This window comes from Conger conger, chromosome 9 (genome assembly GCF_963514075.1).
Source record: "Conger conger chromosome 9, fConCon1.1, whole genome shotgun sequence".
In the NCBI taxonomy this organism is placed as follows: domain Eukaryota; kingdom Metazoa; phylum Chordata; class Actinopteri; order Anguilliformes; family Congridae; genus Conger; species Conger conger.
In genome coordinates, this window is record NC_083768.1 from 28,455,764 (window position 1) to 28,483,414 (window position 27,651).

At 40.6% G+C, this 27,651-nt stretch overlaps 2 protein-coding genes across 6 annotated transcripts; one reads left to right on the plus strand and one right to left on the minus strand.

Annotated features, from left to right (window-relative positions):
* Positions 1-48: 48 nt before the first annotated feature.
* On the minus strand, positions 49-22,277 carry guk1a (guanylate kinase 1a). 5 transcript variants are annotated; one of them, XM_061253745.1, is made up of 9 exons: positions 22,043-22,277; positions 11,218-11,331; positions 10,519-10,560; positions 9,592-9,681; positions 5,764-5,860; positions 4,129-4,267; positions 2,681-2,765; positions 2,345-2,430; positions 49-2,191 (listed from the first exon to the last, which is right to left on the minus strand). In XM_061253745.1, exons 1-9 carry the CDS (start codon positions 22,065-22,067, stop codon positions 2,156-2,158), a joined length of 714 nt encoding a protein of 237 aa, XP_061109729.1. In that variant the 5' UTR covers positions 22,068-22,277; the 3' UTR covers positions 49-2,155. The 5 variants fall into 5 exon arrangements, with proteins under 5 accessions (XP_061109729.1, XP_061109731.1, XP_061109732.1 ...); XM_061253747.1 differs by lacking the exon at positions 22,043-22,277 and adding an exon at positions 20,259-20,416; XM_061253748.1 differs by lacking the exon at positions 22,043-22,277 and adding an exon at positions 12,888-12,958.
* c9h1orf35 (chromosome 9 C1orf35 homolog) lies at positions 20,972-27,651 on the plus strand. The gene is made up of 8 exons (XM_061253744.1): positions 20,972-21,545; positions 23,003-23,153; positions 23,278-23,323; positions 23,746-23,831; positions 24,319-24,391; positions 24,520-24,599; positions 24,840-24,974; positions 26,595-27,651. The coding sequence occupies exons 1-8, from the start codon at positions 21,449-21,451 to the stop codon at positions 26,878-26,880; spliced, it is 954 nt and encodes a 317-aa protein (XP_061109728.1). The 5' UTR covers positions 20,972-21,448; the 3' UTR covers positions 26,881-27,651.

A 27,651-nucleotide genomic window follows, 5' to 3' on the forward strand; every position in this document is an offset into this window, starting at 1 on the left:
ACTTGCACTGACGGATGTTTGTCAAGCGTGAGACAAATGACTACATGCTTACAGTGGTGCACATCACCTTTTATTTTACTAGCACGATGACATACAAAAACGTTACAAAGACACACTTGTAACTTGAGGACTGGTATTATGTTAAAGGGTGGTTCACTTCCGCAATCAGACATAGAACCAAAGTGCACTTTCTATGGATACTTCATAGTCATGCATTTTAAGTTGGGATGTTAAACACTAACAAAATGTAAATAAAAAATACATTTAAAAAAATTTAATTTAAAAAGCACTATTGTGGAAACCATTAAGCAACATATTGTTATTCAATAACTTATGTTCAAAGACCAAAGCAGTTTATTCGAAGGAATTATTTCAGTTTGAGGAAATGCTATTATTGGGAAGGTCAGTTCGTTCTGGCCAAGCTTGGCATTTGGAGAATATAGGTTACAAATACTAGCAGACCCTATTGTCAAATCTATCAAATGCATTACTATTAGCGTTTTGAGTGCGTTTTATTTCTAGTTGACAAACTATGAGTTGAAATTACACTATGTAATCCTATGTGCAATCAAACTTCCAGGGGTTTACAATTTCTCTGCTGGTGGTATTTTTAACATCCAATATTTAATTCAGAGCAGACATCTTGTGTGTTTGGTTCAAAGTTGTTCCATGTGAACTTTGCCCTGTGCATGGGTTCTGTTTACACCTTTCCTTTGTATTGAAACCATTTATCAGTGGAGAATATGACTATGGTTTTATATGTATGTGGGGTGCACACTCAAAAATCATAAGCCTATAAATAGTTTAAAAAAAACAAAAAACAAATTTTCAAAACATTTCTATAAATGTACAATTGAAAACGCAACAAAAATCTGACAGACTGGCTGCTTGCTTGGATCACGCGGTCTATAAAGTTTTGAACATGAATGTATATTTCAAAAACAAATTGATATGCAACCATAATTAGCAATTTAATGACATTTAAATAATATTGAATGTATAATATTCTTGAAAACAGTGTTGCTTCCTATTCTAACACAACTCATTATTATAATACACCTTTTAATATGTGCAATGGTCCTTCTATAAACAAAGTTTAGGCCTTCAAATGAACACGTAAACGGAAGAAAAAAGCTTTTCAACCGACCTTGTAATTTTTCAGTATCGAAGCAAAGCAACGTACAACAACATCTTTAAAACAATGATCTAGATATTGACAAAAGAGCACAATGAATATAAAGAAAAAGTCAAAACAAAGAAAAATAGATTTTAAAACACTGAAAAGGAGATGCCTTCAGCCAATTTCCTGTTGTTGAGCATAATCAGTTTTTAAATGGTATGTGTGCTTTCTTGTGTGAAGCAAATTCAGCATTGTGTTCCTGAAGATGTAACTCATAGCTGCCAAACTTACACTAGTAAATATACACTGATAAAGTAAATATACACAACTGAGAATTTTCTGAGGAACTGAGGGCAGCAGGAGCATCTGCATCTGCGAGTGTTCTGAATGAGGGCGCATCATTGCTTGGGTCCCTGGCTTTCATAGGCTGTAGCCTAAACTCCTCTTTGTTCTGAGTTTATGATGGGATTAGCCTCTTGATCTGCACTAAAGGGTTACAAACACGCTTGGTATGCCACATAAACCAGGCACACATGCCCAGCCCAAGGTGTGATCGCGCTACATGATACACTGTTATATCATTTGAACTTTTCATTTGTTTCCCTCATTTTTCAGCCAATCTGAACAACCCTTAATCCTTACAAATTACAGTGCAACTGGCAAAGGAGTGTTAAAACAGCACATCAATGTTGAACAGGAGTGTGCCACTTGGTGTTAAATTTTCCCATTTGCAGTAAAAGGAAAACTCTGCTACTGATCTGTAAGCATCTGGCAGAAAACGGTACATGGTATCAATGTATGTATGTATGTACAGTACGCGATAAATGCTAACCTGGACACGAAACATGATATTCCCAGTAAAACACCTCTGAACCCTTCAGGATAGAGGTGGGTCAGCTAGGACAGGAGCAGGGGATGGGATGTAAAATGGACTGGTAAACTAGCTGTGACGGAATGTTAGGATTTCGGAATGGAAGGTGGGCCATCGCAGTCTGAGGAGCGGCCAGAGAGAGGTGCTGTGCTGCAATTGGCTGCCTACGACTTGTTGGCTTCCTGGACTTTTGCAATTTCCTGTTTGTGTGGGAAGAGAAAGGAAGTTCAGGCAATTGGTCACTGATAAAGACATGCGTGATCTTGAATCAACACTGCCCAGCCTGAATTGTACGAGCAACAGTCGGGGGATACTTCCGCTTGTCTGCAGAACAGGATATCCATCATACTTACATCAACAAGAACGTCTTTCAACTTCCCATAGGCTTCTTCCAAGTTGTCATTGATGATCACAAGATCAAATATGCCAGGTTCCTTGCCTAAAACAGGTAAAAAAAAAACACAATTTGAAGAAATATGCTGTCATAATGCCATAAATTTGTATTTGACAAAAGCCAAAATGCCAAAAAGGATGGCAGTTAATATAAGTTTGCAACAAATCAATTAACAATTCAATAATATATCTACTGTACATGGAGGTGAAGCTGAAAGAGATGTTCAGCATGGGATTATGGAAAAATATGATGATGCTACATAGCCCATAGATTTTCCCCAGTAAAAGAAACTTACTGAGCTCAATGTCTAGTCGTGCCGTTTCCAAACGCTTCTGTAGGCTCTCCTCTGTTTCAGTCTGTCTATCCCTCAAACGCTTTTCCTGAAACCAAAAAAGACATAAGAATGAGCAGTCCATAAATTAGAACAGTACAAACATAAAAAACAGAAAAGTAGTAAAAGCTAATTTTTAACGCTTTAATTATTTGAGGTCTGCAGTGCACTCAGACTCAGTAAGCATACTGAGGACCACTGTCCTAATTGGAATAATGGACACAGCAATAACAACATTAATAATATACATATTTCCCATATCAATATAGCAATGTAAATGGCAGAAGGACTAAATCCGGACTAAAGTAATGTGTCAGTTATATTACACCTGCATGATATTCCGCACCTTACTTTTCAATGTTAAAAGCATACTATTGTGACCTGTGTCTGTTCACTTCTGCCCAATACCTTGCTTGTATACTTGTATTTGTTTTTCTAAAAACTCCTCGGGCCTCTTCTGGGAGTGGCCTTTTCCTTTCTGTGCTGTATCTCAAAAGCATGAGTCCAATACACTGAACTCATACACTCCATGGGGGGCGACATGGCTCAGGCAGAAAGAGCAGTCGCCTGGCAGTCGGAGGGTTGCCAGTTCGATCCCCCACCCAGGCTGTGTCGAAGTGTCCCTGAGCAAGACACCTAACCCCCAAATGCTCCTGACGAGCTGGTCGGCGCCTTGCATGGCAGCCAATCGCCGTCGGTGTGTGAGTGCGTGTATGAATGGGTGAATGAGAAGCATCAATTGTACAGCGCTTTGGATAAAGGCGCTATATAAATGCCAACCATTTACCATCTATGATCCAATAGACGAGGAGATGATTGGCTACTACAGTGGCGATCTGGCTTTGTGAGAGATTCGCCTGGATGGCTAACCATTAATCAAAGGGCCGGCCAGCTTTCAGTAAACATTAATTAGCTGCCGCGTTATATAGCAAACTAAACTCCGTTTTGTACGCCAGCTGGCTAGCCATGATAGCTGGGTCACAGTACGAACGTTATATTTTTCTGGAGATCCTACAAATGTATTTCCTCTGCTGGGCAGAGGTCATGCCGAAATTAAAAAGACAATAAATTAATATATTTGTGAGAATGTGTGCTTATTTTACAGAATTCTGCAGGTAGAGCAGACTGAAATGCACTGGTGGCTAGCATCAGCACTAGGTAATGTTTAGCTAAAGTTAGCCAACTAAATACAAACAGGAGTAATGTCAGTTGAATAGCTAGCCTGTATGGAAAGTGACAACTAAAACTGATGTTTTACGAATCATATTAGAGAGCGGTTTCTTAGTTCATTGCTATCGTGGCACAAGTTCATCTGCAATGAATAGGGCGTATAGGATTTTTCTATGTAAACACAGCAGCGAGAATTTCTGCCTTTAAGGTTACACCTCTCCTTGGTGCTGACCAGCTCTTACCAGGATCTCCATGGAGGGTGGCTGGATGGACACATAGATGGGGTTGAGGTCGGTCTTCTTGATATTCTTAACGCCCTGTATGTCAACGTCCAGGATGCAGATCAGGTTCTTAGCCTGGACGTCCTGCACCGAGGCCTTACTGTGGACAGTGAAATTAGCACATTACAGTAATCATAAAAAATGTGTACAGATAATCTTTATTATTTGCAGTGCAGCAGCTCTGGAATAGCCAACTGTGCCGTGCTGAACCTGGATTTTCTCAGGGTATGGACACAAGGGTCCTGTAGAGGCTTCTGACACTTGACTGGTCTACCAGTAGGTATCACATGCAAAATAAGGGGCAGGTGGGTGTGCAGATGATGAAATCCTCTTTCTCAAAAATATTACCAACCCATTTGTCCTGGACAGACAGAAAGATCAAGGCTTTGACCATAATATTCTGTGTCTGACATTCTGACCCCCCTGCAGTTGCCTCCTCTAAGCCAATCAGAGGCATTTATGTGACCTGTACCACTGACACAGTTCAGCACAGAGTTAGGGTGTAACACTGGACCACCATTTCCTTCAAAACCCACCTCATTCAATCAGTTACACCTTTTCCAAGAAAACGATTCCACGTTACCAATGCACATTGGAGACTAGGTTAAGGCCAGACATTTTAAATCTAGTGTACTAGTTTCCTGTTGCTAGTAGCCACAAACATCAGCCAGTCAACTATTGTGACATTCACAAAGTAACACCTACTACCATGCTGGTAGATCACGTGCCATTACATTTAAATACAAAGAAATCTGCCACTTGATTGGCATACAGAGCGGCCAGTCTTTGTTAAATTAAGTTACCATAACAACCAACTTATTGGTCGCTTGTGCGGGCTTCTGTTATCAGCACCTCGCAGAAACACAGAATGCAAAGCTAACAGAAAACTCGAAGCTCATTCATTCATTCATTCATAGCAACCTAGCCTACCCATTTAAATTACTATTTAAATAGCGAAAGAATTATAGAAAACTGAGTGCGGGACCAAGTAATAAGCCAAAAACATACCATTTCCATGCAAAATGGGAGGAAGATTTTTTTTTCTTCCCTTGTGTCCTATTATTGGAAGTGCACTTGCCTGATCTGCCAAACTAGCATCGCTATTCCAAAGAAAGGAAATGTGGAGAGACACTTTCGAACCCTCCATAAGAGCTACGGCAGTGACTTCCCTGCCAAAAGCGAGTTGGGAAAGACAAAGGCGAGGGAACTGAAATCACAGTTAATCGGACAGCAGTCACTGTTCACAACGCCGAATTCAAAAGCAAAGGCAGCTGTGGTGTGGAAGTTTTGTTATTATTCTATTATTTAAAAATAATCCATGTAAAGAATAGAATGAATAAACTAAGAAAATCCCCATAGATTGCGTTGTGCTGACCATTGGAAAAGTAGTTTGGGCACCTCACAAGAGGAAAAATGATGAATTATTAACCATTACCTATTAAATATTGTGAATAGTTCCCAAGCTGTAAAACCATACAGAATCATTCATCGGTCAAAAAAAAAATTAATAATAATAATAATAATAATAAAAATAAAATAAAATTCTGCACGTTACTGTCGGCATAATGTATGCAACACTTGATTGTCGGTACGCACCTTGTTCCGTACATGTTCCCAGAGAACTCTGCGTTCTCGATAAATTCACCACTAGCAATCCCCTCAGTCATCTGCTCTCTCGTCACATAATGGTAATCTGTGGGCGAGAAGTGGGTGGTGACAGGGTGCATGAGGTTCAAGGCCACAAGATGCAAGGATGATTCTACCGCCTTGCAAATCCTGTGAGGTCAGATTTTAACACCAGGAGATGAGCACATGCACCTAATCTCCTGGCTCACACGCGGGGGAGGTGAGCATCTTCAAACACCTGATAATGCCTAAAAGGCTCATCGCTGTATCCTCCCACCGGCAGACAGAACTCTAAAGCCCCTTTCACATGATCAGCGTCCATGTTCAATGGCAAGTAAGGCGTTGACTACACATGAGAAGAATGCTGGCAGCTGTTGAAACTTGTCGTCATCCAACCAGTTTGTTCAACTGTAACAAGCCGCAACAATATGTGATAGTACTAGGTTGTCTGCAGTTATAAAAGGCTAAATAGTTTACTCGCTTTGTGAAACCAGTAATATGGAGTTGATTCCAAGAAAGTAACTGGGCTAACTCAGTTAGCCATGTAGCCTAGGTGAAACGGCTTGGTCTGTGGTGCTAGGTGGCGTAGGCCTGCTTCATACACTTAGTGAACACTTTATAAGCTATTCATTACATTTATTTTTTTGACTTAAGTCTTCTGCTGCTGTAGCCTATCCACTTGAGGTTTGATGCGTGGTGTGTTCAGAGATGCTCTTCTGCATTCCACTGTTGTAATGTGTGGTGATTTGATTGCGTTACCGTCACCTTCCTGTCATCTTTGACCAGTCTCTCATTAAAGGGGTTTCTGCCCGCAGAACTGCTGCTCGCTACTTGTTTTTTGTTTTTCGTACCATTCTCTGAAACCTCTAGACACTCAAACCACCGTCTCACACCAACAATCATTCCACGGTCACTTAGATCACATTTTTTTCCCATTCTGGTGGTTGATGGGAACATTAACTGAAGCTCCTGACCCGTATCTGCATGATTGTATGCATTGCACTGCTGCCACACAATTGGCTGATTAGATAATCGCATGAATAAATAGGTGCACTGGTGTTCCTAATAAAGTGCTCAAGGAGTATACCAAGCTGTGATGCAACAGGACATGTCAGCTTCAAACAAGGTCAAAGTTTAAACAATTTGAACCCTGATGCCGCTCAATTTGACTATTTTCATCTGTGCGCTAAGCCATCAACACTTAATGGCTTGACACCATGTCCAGCATTTTTTTCATGCCCTGATATGCTTTCTAAACAAAATTGGTATACGGTATTACCAGTAGTTAAATCACGGGTTACGCTTGCCATGCGTGCGCGACAAATAGTTAAGTAACAAAAATAAAAATAGACTTGATAAATTAGAAGTTAAATGATTAAAACATTTCGTGGAAAAGTGCATTTCATAACAATGTGAATTATTTTCATAAATGGGCTTAATTTGATAAACTCACACACTTAAATTTTTATCATTCACTGCCACTGCTCTGCCTGTTTATTGTTTAACTTGTGAGCTGCCCAACCACTTATTGTTTAGTATGTACACTAGGCTCCCTCCAAGTTTGCTGCAAGCTTCTGAGTATTATTTTTCCATCTATTGCTGTATTTTAGAGTTTTGTAATTTGGTGAATACTGGAAGGTTCAGTGTCAAACTGAAGCTCCTTGGTATCAAGGCCAAGCAGGAAGGAAACTCAGTGCTTCATGCGTGTCATTTTTATGTCTTGGGGTAATTCAAGCCTAATTCAAGACCCCTTTGGAGGCACTGGCAACTTTTGTCCTATAACCAGCCTGTGTTGGCACTCTACACAAAGAAGAAAAAATATCAGCTTTTGTGAGTGCAAACCTGCTATCCTACACCTGCACATCTTGTCCATTGTTGTGTTTTTATGCTACAATATGGCATTTCTTTGCATAATTGTATGCAATACACTCAAAGACTCCATCTCCGAACATCTTGCATAGATGCACCGCAGGGTTACATTTCAGTCAAAAAATACGGGAAATGGCAAAGCTAGTCACAACACAGTGGTCACAGACAACTCTGTTACTAAGGGGACTATTTGTCATGTTAACATTTTCATTAGCAAGACAATCTTGATTCGGTTATAATGGCTAATTATTTAATCTATAAGAATATACAAATAAAATATTTAACACTACAGAGGAAATAAAATAATGACAAATAGGATAACCGTCAAAAAGTCCCAAACTATGAATAGGCTACGCTACAATTCCAGATATCCAAATTGAAGAAAATCTACTGAAATATTACCAACACTGGCTTTTGATCAGATGTTGCAATAACGTACCAATGATTGGGATGAATAGAAATAAATTGTATAAGAATAGTTATCCATATTTTATTTTCTCCATTCCAAGTTGAAACAAATAATGTGTAACAAGGGACATGTTTATTTTAATTTGCTATTCAAAGTTGAGGCCAAATCATGAAGCTAAAGAGGAGATGGTTTCACATTAATGGAGATTTCAAACTTGATCGTGGGGACCCACAGTTTATGTTGTTTGCCTTACTACCTGCAATCTCTGAATTACACAATTGCTGCTAGTTGCTCTCATCTACACTTAATGCCTATGAAAGAAATAAATTACGCAATTAGGCTCAAAATATACTCACATCCCACTTACTATTAATCAGTTGGACCATACAAGTTCCTCCAATGTGTTGTATGAAAAACAGGGCTTTCACTTTTTCCTGAGAGAAATCTACCATCAAAATGTCAATAAAATGTTGCACAAATGCCTAATTATTATGGCCCAATTTGTATTTCCCATTAAAGCACACGCTCCTTGTCTGTCATTGGCACAACGTAGTCCTCATGTTGACCAACACCAATAAAAATAAAAAAACTCCAAAGGCAAGCAAAAGCCTAGAAAGCTTTCATATACCTGCACTAAGGAAGCAAACACCTGACTTATCAGAAACAGCTGAGAAGCCAACCGTTTTGGTTTTGGTCCCCTGAAATGGGGAGACTATGTATGAAAAGAGATTAAATTCCTCCATGGATCCCCGATATGGATGTTAATACCCTACAATTAAAGGTGACAGCACTGTCCAAATACTTACAGCATACATGTTATTCCGACAACCTTACTTGCTCAAGAGACTGACTGGAACAAAAACCAACATACACAGAGGGTCCCACCAAGTTTGAAAAAACTGTGGTAAAGCATGGAATGCCAACAAGGGAGTAATATCAGCTTCCCACCGTAACTCTATGGTTACTGAGCAGCCCTGGGTGTTCTGCATATTAATTTGGTGGCAGCTCATCACTCTGGTCCTGCTCATGAAGGTTGTGGCTTTAATGTATTGATCAAACCTATCCAAATCATGAAAGATAATTTTCTTTAAGTATGCAAACCTGCTATTCGTGATGCTTCTATTAAATCAACTGAATAAAGGCTGACAAGTTGTACTGTTAATGTAAAGAATTAATGTACTGCATAATACTTATTCTAACCTATAGGGAACACACAGAAAAGGCACGGGTTATTCCTGGGTCTAAAGACTGGTTCAAGGTCACCAGGGGGCTATTTTCAAAAGCTCCTTATTCCATAAAGTGCAGCTTCAGAAAAGTGTTAATTTCAGAAAGGATTGGGAAAAAAAAAAAAACAGTTCCACAGATTTTCATTTATTAATAGAAGGTCAATTCTTGAACATTGTTTGTCTCTTCGCTTTGGCTGGAAAAAGTCTGGTTTGAGAAAGTAACCCCCAGAGGTTAGCGCTTCAATCAGAACTTGCTTCTGAGATAAAGGAGCACATGGAAATTAGATTGAGGACCTTCTACTAGACCGTCAGATGACACGGACGACAGGACATCTGCTACAGGCAATAATGCTGCCCCGACAAGCATAGGGAGGCGATTCAGGCCTATGGAGAGAACGACAACAAAGAAGGCACAAGAGACTCCAGAGTGAGAAGAATCTAGCAAGGAAATCGCAATAATCCCAGGGTGGCCTGTCATATAGCAAGTCATTAAAAATAATTGTAAAAAACTAAATTATTGCAATGGTAGGAATGTGCATGAGCAGGCACGCAAAATATGTCCCTTGTGATTCCAAATCACCTTGCTGGTAATCACCCTCACATGCAAGCATACAAGGAACAGCCCGGGAATGAGGCCCAACACCAGCAGTAAGATTGATTTGATCTGAGTATCTGAGTTTCCTTGTTCCATATTAGTAAAATACAGTTGCCCCATAATCAGCCAGGATATCAAAAAATATAGGAACAACAGCATCTGGGAAACACAAAGGAAACTGACCTTGACTGAGGCAGACATCACAGGTGTATACAGAAGTGTTAACATCTTATTACTTTTGCTTCCTAAGTGTACCTCCACTACAGGATAGCCACCAGTACTGACAAGGGGGGGTTTGTGCAGGAAACCGAAGCCAATCTCCCCTAACTAAAACCGGCTGAGATGTGAGGCCTCTCATTGTAACATAGCTATTTATTGAAGTGTAGCGTAATCATCACTCCCCAGTTACAAAACTTCACCTCTTTCAACTATTGGTAAGTGGCAGCATCATTTCTGGGCTTTTTTTTTATTTTATTTTTTGGCTTAGTACTCCACTTTAACCACATCTGAATCGTTTGATGTCAAACATTTAACCCAGAGTTACAGTAGTACAATACAGTGACTTGCGGGGACTTCAGACTTTTACACGAAAATATCCTACCCATAAATTGTTTACACTATCCTACCTTTGCCATTTTCCTCTCCATGTCGGGGGTCCCTGGTCGTATCTGCAATGAAAGCAACAGCCAGTCACTACATTCTACTTTTAACAGTACAAAACCCTGTACACCTGTACACAGTATTTACATGAAAGGGCAGCTATCCTGAGTAAGTAAAGACTACATAAAACAGAGTATATCAAACAGAATCAAGACAAAATGACAAATTAATGCACAGGCAGTTCAAAAGTATTTATGCTGAAAACCATGAAAGAGAAACAATGCATGAATTGGTTCTTTTCTATTTAGCCCTCACACCTGCACTCAATGGACTATTATGCTAGCATGCAATGAAAAGACAGCCAGCATGAAAATTTTTCCACTTTTTTGTGAAAGGTGCAATGCCCATCAATACAGGGATGCACCCATCCCAATCCAAATTTAGGAGAGGAACTTAGTCAGACATACAGCCACACCAAGTAGGGCAAAGCACTTTTTGAAAACCCTGTCCATGTTTGAAAAAGAACATGACCGCCAGGGACTCGGATCAAGCGCTTAGCTGGTGGGATCCTTTTTCTGGATTGTGTGGCCAATCCCATTTCCAGGTAATCCATGGACAGAACAGCAGGCACACATGATGCTCTGGACCTGAAGCAGGCCAGGGGGAGGAAAAAAAGGTCGTTGGGGGTGGGGGTGGGGGTGGGTTGGAAATCGAGGTATACTCACGCGACACGCTGAAGCCGAAGACGCCCTCGTATTCCTTCATGAGCATCTTCAGGAGGGTGCTTTTCCCAGCCCCCGATGGTCCGGACAGCACCACAGGCCTTGGTCCTGCCATCGCTGGGAACCGGAGAGGGACGAGACACAGAGAGGGAGAAAAGAGAAGGAGATCGGAATTAATAAATCAGTTCCATACCATATTCCAATTACCACAATGCTCCCTTAGACAGCAGTCTTTAACAGACTTCTCTTGCCCGCCATCTGTAAATGATGGGACAGCAGCTCCATACCGATCACCCTGAACTGTACCTGCTTCACTGTGCTGCAACTGCACATTTCATGATAGGTTAAAACTGAGATAAACATCTCCCATGTTGATTTGCTTTGTAGATATTGGAGTGTGAAGCTAGAGACCTTGTACTTTCAAAGGCAACACGTCAAGGCCTAAAACTATGACGAAAAAGGTATTCAAAACCTGTGTCCAAGACTGAAATATTCACAAAGTAAAAAATACAGGAGGAATCATTACAATGAGGGTTCAACTTTGGCCAAAATATTTTGCAAACAACAAACTAATCAAAGGTGTCTTGATCACGAGTGCTTAAGGGCTTGTTGATTTATTTTTATGCACCAAGTGCCTTCTTTCCATGTTCTGGCAAGCCTGCCTGTCCACTCAACACACCAAGAGGTCATTAGGCCCGGCTGTCTGATTAGAGCACCAGGGTAATCCACCTGCCTTTTCCCCTGACATCCAATTTAAACAGGCAGTGTCAGGCTTCTCTAAAATGCTACAGAGCAGGTTTGACATGCATTTGCAACAGGCAACCTTTCTCAAAGGTGTGTCCAGGGTTTCATATGTATGTTACAGGGTCAAATATTTTATACACCCCCTCACTCCATTTGCAGCTACTTCATATTATACTGGAAACCGAGTATTTTCACACAACAATCAAACAAATTAGAGAAGTTTTAATTGAAGTTTAGAAAGCCTTTGCATGCCAGTGAAATCAAACAAGCGGTGCTGCTAAATTTTGCATGTTAAAAATGTACGGTGTCAAAAATTCTGAGCTCCATAAAAACATTTGTTATACCACATTTGTTCTCCTTCTTTCACCTCAGATATTCTCTATGCATACATGTTCCTTTTGTTATAGGATTAAGCTACGGTAAAGTTATAGTTGTTCTCAAGTATAAAATAACAAATATGAGGTACACCTACAGATATTCTCCATGCATACATATTCTTATTAAAAACTACTACTGTAAATAAATGACAAAAGCATGTTTGCACTGCACTACTTTGTAAGCATTTATAAGCATTTATAAGCATACTTCTGCTGTCCCAGATTTCAAATAGGAACACATCAAGAAATGTCAACACACACTTAAATTAAAATTAATTCATGTTGTCCGCATTTTATCCCAAGTTTTCATAGGTGCATTCAGTACAATCTGTTCTTATGAGATTTTAATATATTACCTTATGGAAATAGCATACGCATAATCCCCAGACTTAGCTTGCAGTAGGATCTTAAGCTCAGTGCGTTCAAGAGACATGCCTGAGATTGTCCTTTGTGATAAAAAACCTCTTGTTATTTGTGTCAATCGAAGAGAGCATCTTGTTACAGAAGGCATTAAGAGCAGTACTACAGAAGAGCTACGGTTCTTTTGCTTACCTTTCTCACTTGTTTCACTGTTAAAGCAAGAGAGTTGTTTGCTTGAAGCACTTGTAAATAAATGGGGAGGTAACGCCTTGCCAGGGTGTGTATGTGTGTGTCAGGGAGGCGGGTGGATATAGAGAGGTTGGCCCGCCCCCGATAATCACTTCCTGAAATCTCTTCAGCCAATGAATATCTTAGCTGCTGTACCATTTCATAATGTAGCATAACTTGTGGCTATGGGCTGTCTGTATGGCAAAACAGGACTAAATGGAGCTTGAGAGTGTGGTTTAATTTAGCTGAGGTTATGTGCTGAAAGCCAAGGGAATATGTCTTTCCTTAATACAAAGAACATTTAGGCACAATACTGCCTGAAAACATAACGGCTTCACAAAATGGCAACGCTATGTCACTTTCAGTCCATTACATGTATGTTTAAACATGGTGGAACCTGGATTGAGTCAACATAAGCAGAGCTGGCAGAAATGAATCAGTCAGACAGAAATAAACCAAATGTTGGACTCCGCAAGTTTCACCATCGGAATGCAACCCCGGCCTTCCTTTGTGGGGTTTCTGCTTCAGTGTTGGGCCTGTTATGCTCAGTTACATCATGATTCTGAATGCATGTATTGTGTGAGGCGCTACATTTCCACCCTGCGTACCAAAAGCGTGTGTCTGCATTCTATGCCGATCCAAACGCAAGCCTTTAAAAAGACAAAGCTGAGAGGATTATCCCGGAAAGGTCTTTAGAGGCAACTGCTGAAGGCCAGGAAAGATGTGTGAAACTAAGTGATTGGTTGTGTAGGGCATTGTACATGAGAGTGCCTCTCTGCAGACCCCCAAAAGGAAAGAGACTGTGTTGACCATGTTGACACAGGGTCAGCAAGGTTTGATGAAAAGACAATCGTCAATACAGGACTATTGCTTCCATCATTGGGCTGCCTCAATTCTGCCACCTCAGTGGAATGCTCCCAGAACTGATGAGTTGAAATAGCACAGTATAAAGCATGGGTTTTTCACATAGTGTTTGGTGTCTTTAGATGGCTAATGTTGTGGGAAATAGTTTGGGGTCATTGGTGGTGTAGTATGCTGGTTGCTGAATAAAGATCTTGAAACAGCATTTAGAAATAAACCACAGGCAATGCAAGTTACCTGTGAGTCACCATCCAGCTGTGTTACAAAGGTTAACCAGGTTTGTTAGGCATACAGAGATAACATCAGCAGGACCATTGTTGTTATAGCTGTCTTATGACTCTTTATTAGATGATTTGTTGTTTTCCTGTAGAGCCACACTATTGGCGGACATTTGCAGTTCCTTTTGTTGAACTGTTAGAACAGAGGAACAGTTGAACTTATCTTTTGGAGTCAGATAAACGAGAACAAAATAAAATTAACCCTGTTCCAGTAGCATTGGTCAGACTACACACGTTTCCTTCACCTCTGATACTTCCACCTTTTGGGGGGTTTCTTACAGTTGAATTAATTAGCAGATTATTAGGGAAATAAATTAAATATTCAATTTCTCATTTATTTTGATTATTAATTTTATTACAAATATTCATTACAATCCGACGCTTGTTGTAGGGCTGCTCTTAAACCACCACTTAGACCATGTTAATTGTCCAGCCATCTGCAATCAGACTGCAATTGATATATTTGAGTTGACACCTAGTCATTCACTTAACATCACATGTTGCCAGTCTGAATTTCTAAATGGGTAAACTCACCCCCATTATTAGAAGGCAACAATTCTATGCAAGCTGATTTAACCTGAATGTTGGGAAGTTTGCATAACTTCCTATACCCCAGTTAACAGGCACTGGCTAATGGAATATTGCAATTTTGGAACGTAGGGGATTTCCAAATCTGCATTCTACATTAATTCAGTTGCGTTCCGATGAAAATAGTTGGCCAGGCCTAATACAATATGTGCCTTAAGCCCACAATAATTACACAATACATGCCCGCAGGCAGGAAATAATCAGCAATAAAAATACAACTTTAAAAGGCCAACAATGATAAACATGAATAACCCGTTATCCGTAGCACCTGATCACAAATAATTATCACAACATTGCCGGGCACAAAGAATTTCGCCTTTCAATTCTAGCTTAGCCTACCATCGACAGCATGTTGTGGAGGAGGTCATTAGGAATGCACATTTTAAAGAGGAAAACTTTACAGCAGTAATACTAGCCTTCTTGTTTACCGCACGCAGTAACCTTTTTGATGATACGCATAGAAAACAATGCAAATGCATGATCTTAAAAAAAGCTACCGAGGGTAGTGTTTGATTTCTCATTACAAATTAATTTCTTATGTATGCCAGAGCTGGAATATCAGGCTGCTGTCTGGGACAAAGAGTCAGCTCAGGTCCTGAGGGCTCAGCATTGCCCTACCCAGGAGAGCATCCAGACACACACCCTTAATGAAGGGTGAAACGTCCTATTTACCTAACAGATGGGAATACTACTAAAGCAAAAAGTGCATATATTCATCACTTACAGAGTTAGTGCTGCAATAGAGATAGCCTACCCATCTTACATTCCCTCCAACATGTAATTGTGACCTCCAGGGGCCAGATATGGTCACCTACAAAGTAGGACTATGTCACTATTACAGACACTGCAATATACAGTATAACAATCCATTTTTACTATGTTACCAGGTTTTGCTCACTTTTGCTAACAGCAGTCTAATTGCACTAAACAACTTTTCAGGTTGAACATTGCCCGTTAACATTTAATACAGTCTTAAAAACAAAAACGTAAAGAAAATCATGAAAATACACATTTGTAAAGATCCCCAGTCCATGTTGACCCCTTGGCTAATTGCTTTGGAAGGAGGTGGAGTGTGGGATTAAGCAGCCCACTGGCCAAGGAGAATAAAATAGCTCATAAAGGCGATTACATTTACACGTAGGCGTAGCCTAATGCTCAACAGCTAGTCTGGAGTCAGGCATCGGATGTACTCTGGCTAATTGAGGGAGACATCGGTAATTAATGGGTCGATTCATGTGCATGGCACATAATTAAGCAGCACCTTCAAGCAGCACCTCCCCCCGTCCCTCCCTACCTCCCTGTGAACCTTAATTGTTGTCTTTGTGATTTACTTTGTGTATCTGTATTTTTAGTTGGCTAGGTAAGCAGTGTGTGGATAGTTAAGTTTGGTCACTTTTGCTTTGTTGTTTGTTTGTTTATTTGTTCGTTTAAAAAAATAATAATAAATAAAAAATAAAAATAAAATCTTTACTAATCTTTGTTGTACAGGTAGCAGTTGAAATTGTACTTCCCTCTAGGGTCTTTCAGCGCACTTATCCCTGGTTATGGGTATGCACTTTGTTGTGCGTCGCTCTGGATAAGAGCGTCTGCCAAATGCCATTAATGTAATAATTACACAAAGATTTGGCTTAGACGGAGTGCCTACATTTTCATGGACCATGTTGAAAAGAAAAGCAGCCTGAGGCTGAAATTATTTCCCGATTGTGGATCTGGTGTCCTGCCCAAATCTCAACCCAAAGAGGTAGAGTAACACTGCAAAATGAACCCTGGCCCCACAACGGCAGACTGACATACCTATAGTGAGCTGTGAATGAATAAACTGTGGGCCAACGGCTGATATGACAGGCCTATGAAACAATAACTGAAGCGCACAATATGATACAAGGGACAGTTGCACAGTGTAAGAGGTACATTTTATTATAAATACTCCTCTGAACGAGAAGTGCCACGAAAACAGTCTTTCATAGTAATTAAAAGTATTATGAATCATTAAAAACAGTTATATATTGTCTGAAAAGCACATGGGCTTGAATACATTTAATAACCATATCAATTTTAACAGATGAATCAGTGCTAAGCAAGTGAACAAGTGTTACGGTGAACAAAGAATAAAGATTCAGAAAAGATCATCTCATGTACACTAAATTTGACATTTGCATTTTTAATCTTTGTTACCATCTGGAGTTAGTCTTGGCATTAATAAAAATCTAAATCCTACATAGTGGCAAAGTAAGAGCCCACAGATAAACAGTGACTAAAATAGTCTCCATCGTCACAGTTTCAAAGCCATCTTAGTACTGTTGCTCTCTAATGCCATCTTGTGACAACCCAAAACAAAAGTTGATCTTTGTTTTATTCCTGGCCTCCAGGGTTTGTAATTATTGTGCTCAGTAAACAAAAGGCTAAAGGGGAGCTCAACATCTCTAATCATTGGTTCCTTATACAGCTGATAAGCATCAGCTCAAAAATTACATAACAAAAAAAATCTTAAATACTCCACTAAAATACTCCAAAATATAAAACATTACATATGGATTTGTATGCATTTCAACAATCATTGTGCAGGACAGAAACCTGACTTACAGCAACAAACCCACAGCAATTGTTTTGATTAGGAGTTTCCATCGCCCTCAATGCTGAATGGTCCTGTGGGGCTGTGCACTGCCGCCCTCGCCTGAATGCAAGTCACGGCTGGGAGAGTTCAAACTCAAACAGAAAAAGCCCTGTGTGCCGGTAAGGGCCATTCGGCCTGCAGGACTTGCCTGAGAGGGAGCGCTGTGGAAAGGCCTCCATCACAGCTGCAGGTGACAGAAACATTCTGTGTGTGTGCCTCTCGAGTGTTTCAGGTGGAAAATGAAGTGCTCCTGTCAAAATCAGAGCTACGGCTACCACTAGCATTTCTGACGTGAGACTGCAGTACAATTTTTAGGAAGTATGATTCCAGCACACAGGCTTATGACTAGCCTTGGTCATATGAACATACCTCTGATAACTTTACGAATGTCCGAGCGACTGAAACAACTGTCTAAAGCTAAAGGAAAGCTCTCAAATATTGTCATTTTCATGCCACAGTAGTATACTAGAGGTCTATGAAGTATGTGACACACATGGGCACTCTTTTCCAACAGCCCAGTCTATCGTCTGAGCCTGGTTTACATGATGGTGTGCTCATTAATGTGTGAATGAATGAAGACATCATATAAACGATGTCATTGTATTAGATGCCTTGTTGCATTCGAAACAAGTGAGCAAATTGTAAGTTTAATATGCCTGACAAAGTGTATGTTTCTGCTAGGCAAATTACATTACGGTACACAGCGTGCCAAAGGAAAAGTCATGTCTAGTTAACATATCTACTTTTGCAGTTTCCTTATAGAGGATATATATTTTATTTTTTTATTTATGGATTTCTAAAAACAAATCCGGAAAAATCACTTTAAACTTTCCCAGCTTCCAGCAAATGACAAAACAACCTTGAAAACTCCACTGGGTTTTGTTTCAAAGCAATTCATTGGACAGGACTTAGTAAGGATCTCAAAATAATAGTGATGGAAAAAGTAGTTCCATGTGCAGAGAAATGGTAAAACACAGCTGACCATCATATGAAATAAGTCAAGTTTCTTTATTCGATTTAATGACAGTGGTGCCTGCAAAACCACATGCTGCAATGTAATGATGGCTTCAGTAAATGGGGGGGGGGGGTGTTCTAATTCAATTCATTATCACATGAGTACAGTCAGCTGATTCCAATTTGAATGCAAACAGAAACATTTAATACTGGTAAATTTTGCTTTTCATGCTTCATCACAATTTCTGATCAGTCTATTATGAACCGACATCTGAAAGCAATCCAGGTCAATGCACTGACATCATGTTTGGAAATGTGAAGAAACATTGCTTCTATGAGCATTTAATCTACAGTCCCCTCCAAAAGTATTGGAACAGCAAGGTCAATTCCTTTGTCTTTGCCATACACTGAAGACAATTGAGTTTCAGGTCAAGATGTACATAACAGATCCAGCTCTTATTTCCTGGTATTTTTATCTAGATGTGTTAAACAATGTAGAACATATCATCTTTCAAATCAGACCACCCAATTTTAGGTGAGCAAAAGTATTGGTACATGTGACTGAACAGTGTTTCTTGTTGCCCAGATGCGTGATTGGTTAAACATCAGTCAGTGACATCACAAACAATCTCCACACTGCAGGGGTGGAGGTATCTCAATCAACCATTTGAAGAAGACTTAAGAGGCAGCAATATAGATGCTATACAATTCTATACAAGTACAGAGATGAGCCACTAAAGTTCTGGAACAAAGTTTTCTGGACTGATGAGACCAAGATTAACCTCTACCAAAGTGAAGGAAAAGCCAAAGTATGGAGAAAGAAGGGATCTGCTCATGATCCAAAATATACAAGCCCATCTGTGAAGCATGGCAGAGGAAGTGTTATGGCTTGGGCTTGCATGGCTGCTTCTGGGATGGGCTCGCTAATCTTTTATTGATGATGTAACTCATGACAGCATTCTGTCTGCCAATTTATGGAGAAATGTTTCCAAACTAATTAGGAGGAACTTCATCATACAGCAAGACAATGACCCAAAACACACTGCCACACAAAGGACCTGATTAGGGAGAAAAAGTGGAAGGTTTTAGACAGGACAAGTCAATCACCAGACCCTAATTGAACATGCATTTCACCTCCTGAAGTGGAGATTGAAGAGAAAAAAAACCCCAAAGCAAACAACTAAAATAGGCTGCAGTAAAAGCCTGGAAAAAAATGACAAAAGAAGAATGCCGACAGTTTGGCGATGCCAATGGGTCGCAGGCTTGATGCAGTTATTGCAAGCAAGGGATATGATACCAAATATGTAAGGCATAATCCACGTCAAGGTGATCATTACTCAGTTCTAACGCTTCCAATTTCCAAGTTCCAATACTTCTGCTCACCTAAAAATTGGGTGGTCTGATAACAAAGGTGCTATGTTTTTAGTATTTCAAAAAATCTAGCTGAACTCGAGTTCATCTTTTTATCTCAACCCCAAATGTATTCAGTGCAAAAATAAAGGAATTGGCCTTGCTGTTCCAATACTTTTTGAAGGGACTGTATAACCTTACACATCAATGGTGCACAGGCTATCATCACATCACAGGGCCCTAGAGTTAAAGATATATTTTTAAAGTGGACAAAAAAAACAACCTGTCTTAACCTGATGTTACATAAGAACATCAATATGAAGTACTAACTAACAGCATCAATAATGGACCCGGTGTGAATGAAAACCGTTAATGTTAAACAAATGAATCAATACAATATCGATACAATTGACTAATCAAATTAGCACTCAATCTCATTTCAAAAAAGAACACGCTACAATATAATACAATTTAATACCACCATGCGTCATGTTTTTAACGTTGTCGTAACGGTAGATAGCTCGTTTATGTTAGCAGGCTAAGATTACACGCTAAAAAGTAACTTTAGTGCTTATACTAGCTAGCTCGTAGCAAATTTACACGTACACTAGTAGCAAAACAATAATGCACGTGATAGCTACTTGAGACATCGGGGCCAGATCGCACAGCATTTATACATTTTAAACCTACCTGAAAAGATTCTGGAAAAAAGCCTTAAATACATCTGGAAAAAAAGTGGAGCAGAATCTCAAAATGCTCTCCACCACCTCCTTCTCTCCGTCTTACAATAACTGCTTTCCGCGTGAGAGCCATTAGGTACTGACCCGACGTCATCACAGTGAGACGAATAAAATGAAATTGGCAACTCCATGGATTTCACTTTCCTTTAAAGGGACATACTATTTTTTCCCCCAATCAGGTTTAAACTTGCAGAGCAATTGATCATGACACGTTTTCAAAATTCAGTGAAACTGAGAGTCAAAATGTGCTGAACAACTATGGTGTTCAATATCATTATATAATTACCAACTGCATCAACGCCAGCTAACACAACAGTTGAATAAGGTTAAATTCTATGTTGCTGTTAAATTAGCTAATTTTGTAGACTATTTTCACTTCATTTTCCAAAGCAAGCTGGTTTAAATGGCAGCTATTACTATGTGTATATCGCAATCCGACCACATGCCCAGATTTCTGTAAAATGTACAACAAATTTGAAAAATACTGATTTTACTGAAATCTGATGGCGCTCAGATTTCTGCAAACATTCACTTAACACGATAGCTAAGTTTAATTATTTATTTTTACTGCTGAGCTAACTTAAACTAACAAAACATGCCAAACGCCACCGAATACTTCCATGAATTACGGGCAACGCTAACGTTACTTAATTTCAACGTAATCTGCGCCTTCAAACAAATTTGAGCTGTGACAATACAAATGAAGACGGATGCATACGGATGTGTGTTTCATGCGCGCGCTGGGCAGTGCTCTTTCTGTCTGACTAGTTTAGTTAACTAGCTAGCTGAGATTAGGCTCAGTAAACTGCGGAAATAGCTGACACGCTTGCTAGAAAATAGACTAGCTGTTGTTGCTAGCAAAATAGGTATCCAAATAAGACAAGAAAATAAATAAAAACGACGAGTTTTGTGAACGTATAGTCCACGCTAGCTTTTTGCATTTACCTTGCGTTATCAAATACGTCGTCCTCCTACGAGGACGATTCAGGAAAGTCCCCGGATGAACACCGATAAAAGGCCGCAAAGCGGGGAAACCATGTTTAGACAAAGCTAATGGTGGTCAAATAGCTGGCTAATCAATATATAAAATTCATAGATTTCTATGAACACAATCGCTAGTACTTCCCACGTAACATAACTATGTTTGGTTCATCGAGATCCGGAGGTGTGAGGGGAGGACAAGATCAGTTCAACTGGGATGATGTTAAAGGCGATAAACACAGGGAAAATTACTTGGGTAAGACAACTTTTCGGTAAAGCTAAGTTTTGTAACCTATTAAAATATATTGTTAACAGTAACATGCCTGACGATGTTCCCGCATGGTGTAGATGGCTACATAACTGTTCTCTAATATTAGCGGTTAGCTGCCTAGTTGGATAAAGACGCCACAATGGTCGCTAATGTTAGCTGGCTAATACTCTGGAAACTTTTTAGGCTGATGGTAGCTAACTAATTGTACAGTTGGGTCAGGTTTACTTTAACTGGTTCCTGTTTATGCGTGCAGTGGCTTGTCATTGCTTCATACTCAATCCAAAAAGTTGATTATAGTTGGATCACGTAGCAACGTTATTTACAAAGCTAGCTACACTTTGATAATGTTCTGAATGCTGTATGAGCAAGCCTACGCAGGTAGCCGCTGATATTGATACGAAAACGTTATAGTTTCCCCCTATGCCTTGGCATAAAGCGTCGAAAATGTGCAAAACGTCACACTAAGATTTTATGCTTCTTACCTTTTTCTTTTGTATCGTCCCTCATTCCATTCCCTACCAGGAAATCTTTTGAACTTCCTTCAACGTGGCTAACTATATAGCTAGTGTGGATGTCTGACTCGTGGTAGCTAACGTTCGTTAGCTTGATACATAGAATACTAGCAGTCGAACTGAATGCACTTTGCCTGCAGAGCCAGGATGCCGATCGACCCCGTACGTATTTTATAGCAATGGGCACCAGTTTCGGTGCTACATGCATGTTCGCTGTAATCGCAGTACCAGATAGGTAGTGAAATAATGAGGAAGAAACGAACCCAGAAAGTTAGCTGGCTAAATATTCCAACGAAATGTAGAAGCTAATGTCAGGTATCTCATAGATTTCAATAACCTGGAGGTCAAGGTTAGTAAATGTAACATTACTGTCCTTATGTCTTTTGAAAAAAGCAAAGTGAAGTTTCCTGAAGCTGACTACTCTATGCTAGCTTAACATGTTATCAGTTAAGGTACTCATTAACTAGCTAGCTAATTAAGTAAGTTATTGATTCTGGTACAGTACAAAATTGGATGGCATAAATATTTATTGTATTGTATTGTATTTATTGTATTGTGTGGTATTAGTTATGGGTATGCACTTTGTTGTACGTCGCTCTGGATAAGAGCGTCTGCCAAATGCCAATAATGTAATGTATTGCTGTTCATGTAACTTTTAATTCCACTCGCTAGACACAGAAAACGGATAGCAGGCTTGCAACTAGTTCTCTTCAATTCAAGCTTTATTCTTTAGAATTTCTGCAGCATCCTTTGACTTTGCAATATTAGGAAGTCTTGTGACATGCATATTAAATTGGTGTTGCAATGTAAATTTAGAAGCAGTTACTACAGGACCACCATGCCACCTGTCCACTGCAAGCAAATGTTTACCACCACTAGAGTATCCAAATCGTGTGACATTTATGGATAAATGGATGCTTTTTTCCCCAGGCAACTCTCTCATGGCCCCAGTGGGCCGATGGCAGAAGGGTAAGGACCTAACTTGGTATGCCAAAGACAAGCAGGGCAAAGCATCACTATCAAGAGAGGAGGAGCTGGCTGCTGTGCGGGAGGCGGAACAAGAGGCTTTGATGGCTGCCTTGTAAGTCGGCTAGTAGCTTACTGTTTTTGCAGGGGTGCAGTAATGGGAAAAGCATTTGCAAAATATGTGACAGTTTATTCTCCTTGAACAAGGCCCTATGACTGACTATCATTTCTTTTCACAGAGGTCACAAGAATTTGAAAAGACAACCAACTGGTCTGACCAAAGAGGTATGAAGGCATCACAGCTTTTGTCTCAATTGTGGCTCATAAGGGGTGTCTCGGTGGCGCAGCCTGCAGAGCACTGACCGCATGCTCATTGTGAACCGCGATGTCAACGGTTTGAATCCGACCGTCTGACAATTTGTCGCATGTCTTTCCCTCTCTCTCGCCCCATTCAGTCTCTATATACTGTCCAATAAAGCTGAAAAAGGCCTAAAAAATATATAAAAAAAAAAAAAAAAAAAAATTGTGGCTCATACGAAAGTGGTTTGAAACGGGCAAACCCCATTGTCTATGTGTAAAATATTGCCAAAAGTAACATCACACAGAGTTGGCTATAACAGAAGTTATGGTCACCCTAACATGCAAAATTATTCCAGTGTAGGCTTAACTGAGAGCTGGATGGAACTTGTGTCTGGTTTGTCTTTCAGGACTTGGCGGATGTGTACCGGAGGGAGGGGGCAGCGGAGGGCGAGGGCAGAGATGTGGACCGCGTCTCTGGTCTCGGCAGCTCAGGGTGACTGACCTGGTCTTATTGTTGAACATTTATTGACCCACTGAAAATAAACCCAGTTCCCAATGCGCCTCAATTTGCCCGACAGTTAGGGCAGATGGTCTTTGAAAGACAAACCTTTTACCGTATGGGTTTGCGCACAGTCTGATTATTTGCCCTGGTGGCTTAGGGTGCAGTTATGGTTAGTCCTGATCCTGGGAAACATTTGTTTCAGGAAGTCTTACACCCATTGCTGTATGTAGTGTACCACACATGATACCATATTTAGTGTCTGCTGTTGTAAAGGAAGCTTATGTTAGGCTGTTGGTCTAAAAAGGTTGGTGGGATGGTTTTAATTAGATTTGATCACGACATGTGAAGAGATGACTGATTACAATAATGGAGTGCCCATCTGCAGATTAAGTGGTTTGATATTCTACTGTTGCCACCTAAAGCATCTATCAAAGGAAGTGCAAATGGGCTATTTTTTTTTTTTTTTTTCCTGAATTAGTTTGGGATCAAGAAGGGTGATGATGTCCAAGCAGGAGAAGGAAGCTGTAAAAATGGGCTTGCCAGTCTTCACCGTAAGTGTGGCATTTTCTTTATCTGTAGTTTGCTGGCCTAAGGCCCTGCCCAGCAACCAGGGCTTATAAATGCATTTCTCTCAAATTCTTTTCATGATCCTGTGATCATGGTCCAAATCATTTTACAGCATCACAAACCCGAAGGCCATCAGGAAGATTCTAGCATCAAGACTTCAGACAAGAAGAACAAAGAAACTGAGGAACTAAGGTGATGCTCCCATACAACCCTCAGAATTTTGTATGTAAAGTTATTTTATGGTATTATTTTTCTTCTTGATTCAAAGATGAATGGGTGCTGTAGACAAAATATGCTGGAATTTGTTTCAGGCTCAAAGATGTGTTTTAAGTTTAACTTCAAGTGTTAGCATTGTTGGCATTCCAGACAGCTGCTGGTGGTCAGAGTGTGCGACCCCACTTGCCAACACATCCTGCACCTTTTCTCCACCAGACACGAGAGCAAGAAAAAGAGCAAAAAGGAAAAGAAGAGCAAGAAGGAGAAGAAAAAGAAGAAGAAGAAAGAGAAGAAGCTTACGAAGCACTCGTCCTCCTCTTCGGAGTCGGAATCAGAGGATGATCTGAGAAGGTAATTTTTTTTTTTGTTTTTTTTTTTGTGTCTTTACAAGACGGGTGCCCAGCTCAACTGGAAGGTTACGCATGCACTGCTATCAGCTGTTGTTCTGAGAAAGATGTTTACAAATGTTCACTTTTTAGAACACACCACTGTTAAAGAATTATCACAGTTAGAGTGATACTACTACAGTCTTAATCTCATCTTTCAGGCACTTCCATTGGCTGTTGTCAAATAGGCATAAGCAAATGAGGTGAAAACTAACGAAGAAGAGATGGTGTAATGTGTAACTGAGTACTATTATTGCACTGAACTTCAGACGCAAACATCACAGATGAAAATAGGTCATGAACATTATCAGTATGTTTTGATAATGGATCAAAAGAGATCTGTATTTGATCTCCATGGTTACTACAATGGCTATGTTGGACCAGCTTCATGTCCTGTCATGTGTTTTTTCACCTGTGAACTCAGCTGATTTCCTCCATTAGTCCTCCCTCTTGGCTGACGAATTGCATTAATGAGCAAGTCCAGGTGATTGGAACAAAATACTGTGGAGGACATTTGCTTTCTGATTTTCCATTACTGTCCAATTTGCGGAGCACAAGCTGTTGCACATTTGCTGCTTCCATCCTGTGCCTGCAGCCGCTGGTTTTCCTCATGTTCGTCTGCACCATAGGGCATTTCTCTAAAGTGCTCCCATTGTAGGAGTGTTTGCTCCTGAAAACTGTGCTAACTGGACAAATCATTTATGTACTAATTGGAATGCATTAGTGTGCAAAAATGTTAGCATAGAGTCCTGCGTAGGACAAATCGCTGGTGCAAGTCTGTCGCCGATTACACGTCTCTCTGCAGGACTAGGCGACAGTGTACACTGACAGCCTCACTCATATATGGTCCCAGAACATCGCCTGTCAATCCAGAAAAACACATGAAATTAGTTGGGGTATTGTAGTGGCCTGTATTTGCATTCTGTTTTTGTTCTGCATGCACCATTCAAATGCATTCAATTAACTTTGAGTGAAGATAACTGATTTGATTTTGAATAAGTCATATACAGGGTTGACAGATTGCCCCATTAAATGCACAAATGAAATGCTTTCACAAAACGTTGTTATACATTAATGCAACAAAGAACAACATATTGCTGCTAATAAAGAAAAAATAGATGTCAGCATTTTCTGGGAAAACCTGCGATGCTCTGCTCCCCCCACAAGAGGGTGCAAGAATTCTATTTTGTCAAAACAAAATATATTTTATTGTCCTTGGCTCTGCTTTTGTGGACATTCATCAAGATCAGCGCAGCAAAAGAGGGATGGAGTTTTTCAGACATGGTTATAAAATGGAAAAGTATGAGAAGGAACAACATCTGGATTTGCAGAGTGAAATCTTGGGGTTTGGATGGCGGATCTCATGGGCTTTGGTAGGTGATGGGTAAAAGGGTAGGTTTTAGAGCACTCGTGAAGACCGGAAAGTTGGAATTTACAATTGACATGCTTTCATGCAGACCCTCGGATCTGCTGGTGAGGAGTTCAGGTTCGAAGGGGTTTGTGCACCCATATATCCCTCCTTCCCTGGCCCAGCGCCCCTCCCCTGCCACTCATTCATTCATGTGTGTACGCTTGATCTTCTCAGGAGGAGAAAGGATGACTCCCGCCACCACCGACATCATCATCAGGATCGCCATCCATCATCGAGCCGGCAGACTGGAGCCAGGCTCGGTGACAGCCATTCACCGGGCGGGGCAAAGGGCGAGCCCCGCCCCCGTCCCCGCTGCTCCCGCTCCCCCTCCCGGCGACGGCAGCGGCACGACACGGACCCTTCCTCGGACGGGGGGGGCTACGCTGGCCGCCGTCAGGCCCCCCCGTCCCCCCCGGCCGGCGGCCATAAGCGGCGCCACGACACCGACTCCGACGACTGACCGGGCCCGCCCACCGCCGCGAGGGCGTCCAATCGGCATCGGTCCTCACAGCGCAAACGCGTGAGAGTTCAGCCGGCAGTCTGCAGCACAGCATGCGGATCCGGGCTCAGCAGTTGAAACTTAGTCCACTGGGAGGCGGCGACTCTCATTGCTCTGGGTGCATCGTGTCACCCAGTCACTGATCCAGGATCAGCCAACTCTACCTTATTCTCTTTAGTTCCCAGCCCAGACTGACCCAGAGTCACTGCTTGGGTAAATTATTAACAAAGATACATGATGATGCATAATGGCCCGAGACAAATGAATTGGCTTGGGCCATTATGTGTCTACAAAGGACTTGACAGTTTGGTGGCACTGAGTGCCATTTCCCTTCTTAGTTTAGATCTTTTTTCTTTTTTTTATGACCGATTAAGCGTTAGGGTGATTTGTTATCTCTTTTTAGGAGTCTGGCCTCTAAATGTTTGGTATTTCATCAATAAAAGTGAGGATTTTAAAACTTTTTAAACAAAAGCCATGAATAAGCAGCCAGCATCCAGTGTGGTAATAATTTTACCTTACATTCATCACATCTCAAAATAAACTTGACAAGCTAATGGAAATAGATCACTGGTGCAATCAAAATTTTGAATCCAACTTTTCTAAATTAGGTTAAATATTGTCTCTTTCATGGGTTATAACAACCACACCAGTAGCCAAAAATCTGCAGCAGTCAATATTGTCATCGTGTCACTATTCCCACTTGGTTTTTCATATTAAATATAAAATGCTGAA